Source organism: Lepidothrix coronata, unplaced genomic scaffold (assembly GCF_001604755.1).
Source record: "Lepidothrix coronata isolate B3197 unplaced genomic scaffold, Lepidothrix_coronata-1.0 Scaffold101, whole genome shotgun sequence".
Taxonomy (NCBI): domain Eukaryota; kingdom Metazoa; phylum Chordata; class Aves; order Passeriformes; family Pipridae; genus Lepidothrix; species Lepidothrix coronata.
In genome coordinates this window covers 1,155,403-1,166,102 of record NW_016690281.1, presented here as the reverse complement: position 1 = coordinate 1,166,102, position 10,700 = coordinate 1,155,403, and the positions used below count along the sequence as shown (strand labels likewise).

The 10,700-nt window shown below is 53.3% G+C and overlaps 1 protein-coding gene across 1 annotated transcript; it reads right to left on the bottom strand.

Annotated features, from left to right (window-relative positions):
- Positions 1 to 8,192: 8,192 nt before the first annotated feature.
- LOC108501297 (basic proline-rich protein-like) lies at positions 8,193 to 8,867 on the bottom strand. The gene has a single exon (XM_017823036.1). It carries the CDS (start codon positions 8,865 to 8,867, stop codon positions 8,193 to 8,195), a length of 675 nt encoding a protein of 224 aa, XP_017678525.1.
- Between the last annotated feature and the right edge of the window lie 1,833 nt (positions 8,868 to 10,700).

The following is a 10,700-nucleotide window of genomic DNA, read 5'->3' as shown; positions in this document are numbered from 1 at the left end:
CAGCACACAGACACCACAGAGCCAAAAAGCCCCACAGGTACCCCCCAGGCTCAGTCCATGGCCCCTGTGCCAGCACTGGTGTCCTGCTGTTGGAAATGTGGCGTTTGGGAGCACTGGCAGTGGAGACAGGAACGGAACATCTGTTTTTTCCAAGCCACACGTGGAAAGGCTGAGCTGTATTCAACCAGCCAGCTGTGAGGCAAGAGGATGAACAGAGAAGTACAAAAATAGACACTTCTCTAGTGCTTCTTCAAGCAACATTTTTGCACTACAAAAACACATGAAAAAAAGAAGGGTCATGGTTTTTTCCCAGCTCTCAGAGGGACTCGTGTCTCCTGTCATAGTTTCAGGATGCATCCCCCAGACTCCCAGCTCTGTGTCACAGTGTACCCAGCTCCCCACCGGGGCTGTCTGCAGTGCAAGACTCACACACAGCACCCCACACCAGGACACAGATGCTTTCACCAACCTGCCCTAAACCAAAACCCGCAGCTCCAGCCCGGTCTCACTCCACCCCCTTCCCGAGGCGTGGTTTGAGAGAGAAACGAACAGCTTTGGCCAACACAATCCGGCTGGGCTCTGCTTTCCCAGGCTTAGCTGTTCCTCGGGTTCCTCCCTCCGGAGGACTCAACCCACACCCTGGGTCCTCTTTTTAGAGCACCACTCCCACGGCTCCCGGACCGGGGAGAGTTTGCTGAACCCATTTAACCCATTCCCAGCAGGACCTGATTGCCCCCAACCAGCAGGGAAAGGTGTTTATAGAATCCCATGCAAGCCCCCAGGCCAGGGAGAGGAAGGAGAGGCGTCACTGCCCGTCCCAGCCAAAGCTGCAGGGAAAACTGCTCCTTTGCTCCTGGATCTGCTCCGTGCCAGAGGAGCCCGGAGCAGCACAGACCCTGCGGGAGCCAGGGCTGAGGTGCTGCCAGGGGATGTTGCAACGGAGCTGTGAAGAGGCCATTGCTGGGGATCTGCAAGTACCACAGAACCGTGGAATCACAGAACAGTTTGGGTTGGAAAGGACTTTAAAGAGCATCCAGTTCCTCCCCCTGCCACAGGCAGGGACACCTTCCACTAGCCCAGGTTGTTCCAACCCCTGTCCAACCTGGCCTTGGACACTTCCAGGGATGGAGCAGCCACAGCTTCTCTGTGCACCCTGTGCCAGGGCCTCAAGACCCCCACAGGGAAGGATTTCTTCCCCATATCTCATCTAACCCTGCCAACTGGCAGTGGGAAGCCATTTCCCCCTGTCCTGTCCCTCCAGGCCCTTGTCCAAAGTCCCTCTCCAGCTCTCCTGCTGTCCCTTTAGGGACCAGAAGGTGCTCCAAGGTCTGTCCAAGGAGGTGGGCACAGGCTGCAAACTCCACCCTGGAAATCTCCCTTTCAAACCAGTGCTTAGACCCCGTGACTTCATCAGACACACAAAATTGCACTGCACGGAGCCAAACGGGCTCCCGATCCAAGGAGCTGCCCATGGAGGCGGGCAGAGAACAAGCTGCCCAGCTGTCGCCAGGGAGAAAAGGCCGTGGTGTGGTGGCCAGGGCGGATTTCAGATGAACAGGAACAGTCTGGCTGAGTCCTGGCTCGGATCCAGAATCCCTGTCACTGCAGATTGTCCCACAGGCTCGTCAGGAGCCGGAGCTGCCGCGGGCTGTGGCTGCTGTCAGACGAGCACAGCCCTCTCCTGACAGGGAGTCCCGCCACCTCCCAGCCCTGCACTGCCAGAGGGCACCCACAGCCCCAGCCTGGAGGTAAAGCAGGACCACAGTTAACACCCAAAAATGCCGCAGGTGGGAGACTCGTTACCACAGAGTGAACATCAAGTACTGTCACCAACCCAGAGTATCACACTGTCATCATGGGATGCTAATTAAATCCAAAATGACACTAGGTTAAACAGAATCACACAAGAACATATGCCACATCTGAAACTTCATCTCTGAGCTCAGCTTATTGGGTTTTTTCCAAGGCCTAGTGCCAGGAAGCCTAAGAGATGTACCTGTTCCCAACCTGGGGGGGGGGCAATTTTGCTGTTAAAATCATAGAAACAGCTCCCTGAGGACTATCACACTTTAATTATCCGTGTTTTGCTTATCTGCACATCATCAGAAAGGATATGATCTTTTGAAGGAAAGGGAAGAGCTGGAAAGCTGAGAAAGTTCAGCCTGAAGAAGAGAAGGTTGTGTGGAGAGCTCACAGCACCTTCCAGTATCTGAAGGGGCCTACGAGGAAACCAGAGAGGGACTCTGCATCAGGAACTGTGGTGACAGAACACATGGGAACGAGTTCAAACTGAAAGAGGGGAAATTTAGGATCAATATATGGAAGAAATTCTTCCCTAGGAGGGTGGGGAGGCCCTGGCACAGGTTGCCCAGAGAAGCTGTGGCTGCCCCATCCCTGGAAGTGTCCCAGGCCAGGTTGGATGGGGCTTGGAGCAACCTGGGCTAGTGGAAGGTGTCCCTGCCCATGGCAGGGGGTGGGACTGGATGGGCTTTAAGGTCCCTCCCAACCCAAACCATTCCAGGATTCTAAGACAGAATCTCTTCATACTGGTCAGGGTTCCTGTAATATACCACAAATGCTACAGCCTGCACACTGTAGACGCTCTTCCTAATGATAGCTATCATTTAAAAAATGGGAATGGCTGCACACACATGGGTTTTGTTTTTTCTGCCCTTTGCAAAGCAAAAAACTAACATTATATTTCAACTGACGTTTTTAGTTTTGGCAAACAGAGATGCCAGCTTGGCTCTGGTGTCCAAGTAAAGAACAGTGCTACGATGTGGAAAACAAGCTAATTCTTTACTGCAGAGGAAGGCTGAGAAACAAGGGCTGCACAGGTCTGATGTGGCACCCTCATCCTCTTTTGGGACCTCTGACAGAGCTTGTCCACGCAGGGGGCAGCAGGAGAAGGGGAGTGGGGGCAGCAGCTCCACAGCCGGGCAGGCACTGCAGCTTCCAGCCTTTGAGCCACATCCCAGCAAGGCCTGGAGAGGAGGGTGGGCTGGGGGGTGTCAGAGGAGGGTGGGCTAATCTGGAGGGGAGAGAAGGGTGGGCTGATGAGGGGCAGCAGCCGTTCCTCTGAACAGCAGTAGTGCTTCAGTGCAGCCCAGTAGCGGAGCTGCCAAATTTCCACTGCGGAAGAGGCAGAAATTTTCTCTTTGAGCCTGACAGCGACTGCCTAAATCGTGCTGTTGGCCATGGAGGAACTAATTCACAAGTGCTGTTTCCCCCACAGTCCCCCACCTTCTCCTGTGCACTCTCCTCACAGTAAGAGCAAGATCGTCTGTCCGTGCAGCTCCCAGCCCGCTCCACCCTGGCACTGGAATGCACAGCTTTGCTCCCAAGCTATCCTTCTTCACCCCTGTTTATTTTCTTATTCGTTTACTACAACTCAGATAAATGTTTGGGGACATATGGAGTAAATAAAATACAAAATCAAGCTGAACTACAACAATGAAAGGACAACAAATCTTGAAGAAACAGAGAAAGGATGACGCAGAGACACATTATGGAAACCAGAGTGTGGAAAACGTGGCATGACAAGAGATAAAACAAGGAATCTCATTAAATGGCAAACAGGGAGAGAAGCATTAACAAACCATATGAGTTCTATCTTCTGAGTGAGTGATTTTCTTTTAAATCCACTTTTTGTGAGAGCAGGATGAAATAAATTGGCTGAAACACAAGAGAGACCTGCCGGAGGCTCACCAGCAGGAGAAGAGCAGGATCAAGCCCACATTTTGACTTCAACAAGGAAAAAACCACACGCAGAAAAACACCACCAGTAAGCTTAAAAATTGCAGGAAATACAGGGAAAAAATCAATGCAAAGAGTACACAGGAAAAACCACACCAGATGTCAGAGGAGCCCCAAAAGGTGAGGGCAGCAGCTCATCCTCTGCCCCTTGGGGCTTCGAGATGTTTAATTCCAGTGCTTTAACATGTGTTTCTTTATCACTACCAGGGCTTGTAGATTTGGCTGCACCGAACTGCAAATCACAAAAGTAAACACACGTTGATGCTGCTCAGGATTATCTAATTGCAACTTTTGCCACGGAGCAGGAACACCTTCGAACCCTCCTCGCTGGGGATGCCTGTTCTTACTAGGAGGACGTTTTTCTTAACACACTTTTAAACACCACCAAAAAAAAAAAAAGCCAACATTTTAATTTTAAAAAAAGGTAAATTTCTCAGCCATGGGAACAGCACTCAGATTTCCCTGAAGCTTTATGGAACAGGACAATAAACAATCCAGTCCTGTATACCACCAGAGCCCATTTTGCTGACAGAACACCACAGAATTGCCTCCTTGTTCACGCTCAAACTATAGCTAAGGTTGCTTATGGGACTGGTCCCTTCTATAGGCTGAATGAATCTCATTGGCAAAATATTTATCTAGCACCTCATTTGGGCCTTTTTCCCCCTCCAGAATTTCTTACAAAAGAGAAATGCAGCCTTGTTTTCGCTGGGATATGGCTTCCTACAAGAATGACATTCCAGGCTGTCTCAGTTTTTTTCTAGGAACAGCAGTAGAGCTATTTTGCCTCTGTGGCCTGGACACTACTGCACAGATACTCCACTGCCTGTGGGTTTACCTGAAGTAGATTTTAATTTAAATTGGATTGGTTTTTTCCCTGATAACTTTTGAAGACACCTCAAGCCTTGAAAAGGCTTTTTCTGCATCACGTAATCACACCAAAATCCACTGATGGTTGCTGACTCTTGAAATTTAAAATATCACAGACTGCAGGTTCCTGAATCATAAGATCTGTTTATTTTAAGGTTTACTTGGGTGAAGTCACCGGCTGGGCAGTGCAACCCCAGGGCTCACTGCCAAATCCACAAAAAACCCCACTGGGTTTTGGATGAAAGTTCTGACCCCCAAACCCAGAGCCTGGCGATAGCAGAGCTCCTCTGATCCCAGCTTCTCCTTCTCGCCTGTCCACAAAGACTATTCCATGGTAATGAAGGAAAAATAAGGAAGTCTCAACTCTCATCTTTGTACATCAAAATTCTAATTTCCACTTCAAACCTACCATGACACCAAAGACGTGTCAGAAAGAATCAACATTTGCAAGGGGAAGTCGGAAAACCTCGATGAGCTTTATTTCCAGTTGAGGAATGACGGGAGCGACGAAAGCTCACAAAACAGCTCAGGCTCAAATAAACACGAACAAAATCCGGTAACGCTGAGAGCAGAGCACTTGAAAAGAGATGGATCAGAGCGTTCCTCGGACGGAGGAGCTCAGAAGTGCAAATGCTGCCACTCCAAGCGTGTTGCTCCTCAAGCTCAGTTTTTTATGTTGCGCACTGCGAGTTACTTGAAAAAAAACAGCCTTTGCTCCTGTTTCCAGCCAGACTTTGCCTTACACTTCAAGAACCCCACTCTGGCCATGGGAAGGGGCCAGTATTCCCAGGCTCTGCCAGGAGACTGCTCCCAGCGAGGTATGTGGTGTCTGTGGGCTGCAGAGCTGATTTCCTTAGTGATTCTTTGGACGGGGCATTTCTCTGGGCTCCTGGTAACGGTGCTGCCGCAGTTGGCATTTATTTCCCCAAAGCTGCTACAGCTAAAACATCAAACACGGGGGGAATTCATGCCTAGGCCTTACTTCTACAGCTCGAGGAACGGAATGGCACTGCTGAGAGCAGCTGTGAGCACACACGCCACAGGGTCCGGGAGCTTTGGCGCTGGAAATTTTCTGAACTTGGCCTTCTTAAAGGCTGCCTTCATTTCAGAATAATTAATTTTTTAAAAAAAGGTTTTGTTGAGATATTAAAAAAAGAAAAGTTTTCCTCTAATGAGAGAACAGGCAGCAATCATTAAAAATATTATTTATCTGTCAGTGTTCAATAAAGGGAACATGAAATTAATAGACAAAGCCGCTTGTGTAACCTCACTGTGCCATGAGCCAGAGCCCCTCTCACCCCAACAGAAATGAAACTGTAAATCCTTCATGGAAATTACAAAGGTGTAAGTACACCTGCCTTCTTTGCCAAAAACAGGAGGTCAAACAGGGCAGTAAATTTAAAGGAAACCCACTTCACATCTTCCACCAGCCATGAGAACGGTACCAGCCCACATTTTCAGCTGACTGCACACACAAGATGATGTGCTGCCTGACAAAGATGACCCTATGGTCTTAATTCCAAAGACAGCCATCCCTCAGCTCCTCCCTTCCACTGCTCTCGGCAGTGCCATACACAAACGCTTCTCCCTCGGAATCAGAGGCAGATCAGTAACACCATCCATCGCTTCAGTAGGTTTCCCTGTCCCATGTTTTTGCAGGAGATTTATGTCCAGCTTCCATTTGTCATTACACAACAGCATCTAATCCAAAACGTTTTGAGAGTTTTACAACTCAGCGCCTCTGAACAGCAATAACAAAAAGCCAAATGAAGGACAGATCACCACAGCCTTCAGGAGGCTGCTCTACAGTGACCAGCAATGGGCTGGCACATTCCACCTCTGTCACAGCCTCGGGAGCTGCAGTTCCCCATCTCTAACCAACATCAGATAACACAAACCCAGAAACTCCTTAATAAAAACCAGTCTTTCCCAGTTAGGGACTTTCTGCGACAAACAATGGCTGGTTTGTTTGGAAAAGTCTAAATATATCTTGTAAAAAAAGAGCTGGAAAATACCTTGCTTGCTGGATTTAGAGATGTGCATTTCCAGACACATCCTGCAAAACCTACAATTTATGTTTAATGTGGTGCTCTACAACTTCTACAGTATCTCTGTATTGACACTAAGAAGTGGAAACTTAGTCAAGAATATGCAAAGAGAAAAGCAGACCCTTAATGTAGTGAAATACCAGCAGAAGTAAGTTCATGTGAGATTTATCTATTGCGCTGGGCCCCACATCATCTCTCTTATATGAATCACTTGATGCTTTTGTCTCGTCAAGAACTGAAAAGTTGCTTCCTACAGAACACAAATTTAGGTTCAAACCCAAACTTCTCCCTTATGTCTGTTTTTGCGTCATACAGTAACTTTACTTCAGTGACTGTGCACGTGGACCATTCCAGTGCCCCTTCACTGATCTTCCTGACTGATCTTCCCAAAACAACAAAACCAGCATCTGAATACACACACATCTGTCATCCCATCCCAGCGCTTCCACGGGCAAATGTTTATTTGAACTTTTTAGTTGGGTCCTTTGAATTTTCTGTTAACAGCATTTAACCCACATCCAACTGCTCATTTCCCCAACACCCCTTTCCTGCCACTCCCCAAGGGCCTCAGAAATCAAAACTCAAAGCACAGAACCTCCTGCATTCCCCCAGACATCAAACTCCGCGCAGAAAACCTCCTGCCATCCCCTAGAACCTCTGAATTCGAACTTCGGGCACAGAACTTCCTGCATTCCCCCAGAACTTCCAAAACCAAAACTTCGGGCACAGAACCTCCCGCATTCCCCCAGAAATCAAAACTCCGCGCACAGAACCTCCCGCATTCCCCCAGAAATCAAAACTCCGCGCACAGAACCTCCCGCATTCCCCCAGAAACCAAAACTCCGCGCACAGAACCTCCCGCTCCATCCCCCCACGGCCCCGCCGGGCTGTCCCTTTCGGGACACGCGGGGTTATCCCGCCCTGGGTCTGGGCTGAACCCCGGGGAGGCGGCTCGGGCTGCGGGTCCGCGCATCCCCCGCGGGGGCTCCGCGGGCACCGAGCGGCGGCGGGGCCGGGCCGGTGCCCGCTGTCCATCCCAGTGCCCGAGCTCCGTCCTGGTGCCCGCTTTCCATCCCGGTGCCCGCTTTCCATCCCGGTGCCCGCTTTCCATCCCGGTGCCCGCTTTCCGTCCCGGTGCCCGCGCTCCGTCCCGGTGCCCACTCTCCGTCCCCCCGGCGGTGCCGCCCCGGTGCCCGCGGTACTCACAGCGCGGTGGCGGCGGCGGGCACGGCGGGCCCCGGGCGCTCCACGCCGCGGGCCGAGCAGTTGACGGCGCAGGCGGGCGCGGCGCAGGCACAGCCCGGGGCGCAGGGCCGGCAGGCGGGGGCCGGGCCGGCCGCGATGCCCCCGCACAGCAGCGAGCAGAGCAGGCACCAGCCCGGCAGCGGCAGCCGCGCCGCGGGGGCGCCATGTTTGCGCTGTGATCCAGTGTCTCCATTTCCCAAAGGCATCTCTCCCTACGGGCATGGCATGGCCCCGGCGCGCCGCTGCCCCGGGGCTCGGCCGGGCTCGGCCGGCTCAGCGCCCGCCCGCCATGGCCCGGCCCGCTGGGGCTCCGCTCGCCGCGCTGACAGCCCCGGCCCGGCCCGGCGCCGCTCGGCTCTGCTGCTCCGCCCGGCCCGCGGCCGCCCCCGCTCCGCCTCCCGCCCGGCGGAAACGCGGCGCACGCTCCAGCCCCGCTCCAGCCCCGCGCCCGCCCGGGCCGCCCCCGCTCCGCTCCGATCCGCTCCGCACCGCGGGGCTCCCGCGCCGGCCGGCCGGGGGGACACGGGGGGTCCCGCGGGATAGGGACGTCCCGGGCGCAGGAGGTCCCGGAGGCAGGAGAGTCCCGCGGGGGTGGGGTGTCCCGGGGGCACGGCGGTCGCGGGAGCAGGAGAATCCCGTGGGGAAGCGGTGCCGCAAGGGGCACGGGGGTCTCGGGGGACAGAGGTGTCCCGGGAACGGGGGGATTCCTGGAGCAGAAGGTCCCGGGGGATGAGTGTCCCTGGCGGGGCAGAGGCATCCCGGGAGCAGGGGGATCCGTGGGGAACGGGTGTCCCGGGGGCAGGGGGATCCCTGGAGAAGGGGGTCCCCGAAGCAGGAGGATTCCGTGGGACACGGAGGTCCCAGGAGGCAGGAACATCCCGGGGAACACGAGCATCCTGAGGACAGGAGCATCCCGGGGAGCAGCGACATCCCGGGGAACATGGACATCCCGGGAAACAAGGATTATCCCGATGAGGGGCATCTCAGAAACTGGGCAGGGCAGGCGATGCAGGATAGAACTGTGCTGGAGATGGCGGGGGGGTGGGGTGTCTCACAATGCCAGGGGGGCTTCCCCACCTGGGCACACAGGGCAATGGACAGACGGGAGCACCAACACCCCCCTGAGCCCTTCCTGAAGGCCCTTGGCACCCGGTTCCCGTGGCTGGTGCCCGTTCCCAGGGGCTGTGGGATCCAGTAAGAGCTCAGGTTGTGGAGTGCTTTACACACCTACAGTACAGAGGTACCTTGGAGACGGAGGAAGAACAAGTCAGGTACTTTTCAGTGCATTTTTTTTTTTTACCATTAAACAGCAAATCCATCAGGTTTCAGTGCCACTCACACCCCACACTGGCCCAGGCACTGGCCCTGGCTCACACCTGGTGAGGTCAATCCCATCATTCCACCGTGGCTCCTCGGGGATCTGAACTGCTTCTAGTTTAAAGTGATTGAAGGATATAACTAAAATAAAATCTCCATACAATGAAAGGAAGTATCATTACACAGGGCATGTCCCCAAAACCATCCCCAGCCTGTTTGGAAGCAGTGGATAGGTGTGACAGCTGATAATTTCCCACCCTAATTTGTTGGTCTTTCACATGTGCCTCGTTACAGTGTGATGGGACATATGGAACATGGCCCTGGCCCTCCACCGAGGGGAAGATATGAGAAAGCTGAAATAAAACATGGGAGAAGCTGCTTTTGAACTGGTTCTCCTGAGATTTGTTGATCCAGACAACACTTTCAGCAGGTTTTTTGCTAAATGGGGACAGGAAAATCTTGCCCTTCATTTATGCAATTCCATTAATTCTTGCAACCATTCACACCCTGAAAACATTCCTATGTAACACTGAAGTTCAGTGCAGCAAATCTCCCCAGGTCAGCTTTGGCACCAGGAATGCCAGCATCCACTGGAGCCTCAGAACTGCCCATGGGCAAAGCTGAGCCCACAGTCTGTTCAGTCATGGCTGTTCCAGCAATTACTGTCGATAGGAAAACCTCTGGAAGAGCTGCCTGGAGAGCACCCCTGTGAGAAGGGCTGTCCCTCCCCAAAAAGATGGGTCACCCACCACAGAGGCTGCTCCCCTTGAACAGCCCATGCCCCAGTGCCAGGGTGAGAGGTGCTTGGTACTGGTCTGAAGCAGCTTGCACAGCCAAGCAGGGCTGCCTTCTGTCCAGCCTCCCCTCAGAGCTGCACCCCGTGCCTCTGCCAGCTTTTGCTGCTCCCTCGTGTGCTCCTGGCATTCCCAGTGCTCCCATGGTGAGTGTGCCGAGGAGCTGCCACCCGGACACTGCAGCAGGGACTGTGGCAGTAGGGCCCTGGCAATCAGTGGGCTCAGGAACTCTGCCTGGCAGCTTTCGAGGGAGAAACCAAAACAAAAAGGGGTAGGAGAGAGACATGCTCACTGTCTGCAAGCACCCGAGGAGTGAGAGCAGCAGGGAGCAAGAACAATTGTTTGGGGTGGGACCAGAGGAAGGAGTGGAGCCTCAGAGCCTGCTACCCCCCCTTCTCCTCTGCTGAGAACAGACCTGGAGAGAGGAGGGCCTGGGGGGCAGGTTTGCCTCTCTCAGTGGGTTGGACTTGCCTAAACCTCGTCTCTGTGTCTGTGTAGGATGCCCTCACTGAGTCATTCCACGAGGATACACTCATGGTGGGGCCAGGTCATGAGTTTCAGCATGTGCCACTTGATGGCTGTGATTGTCCTGCACACTCAGCTCCTGTGAGCAACAAACACAGGCATTGTTCCTTTACCTCAGAGACAAAAGTTTGGAAAGGACCTCCAA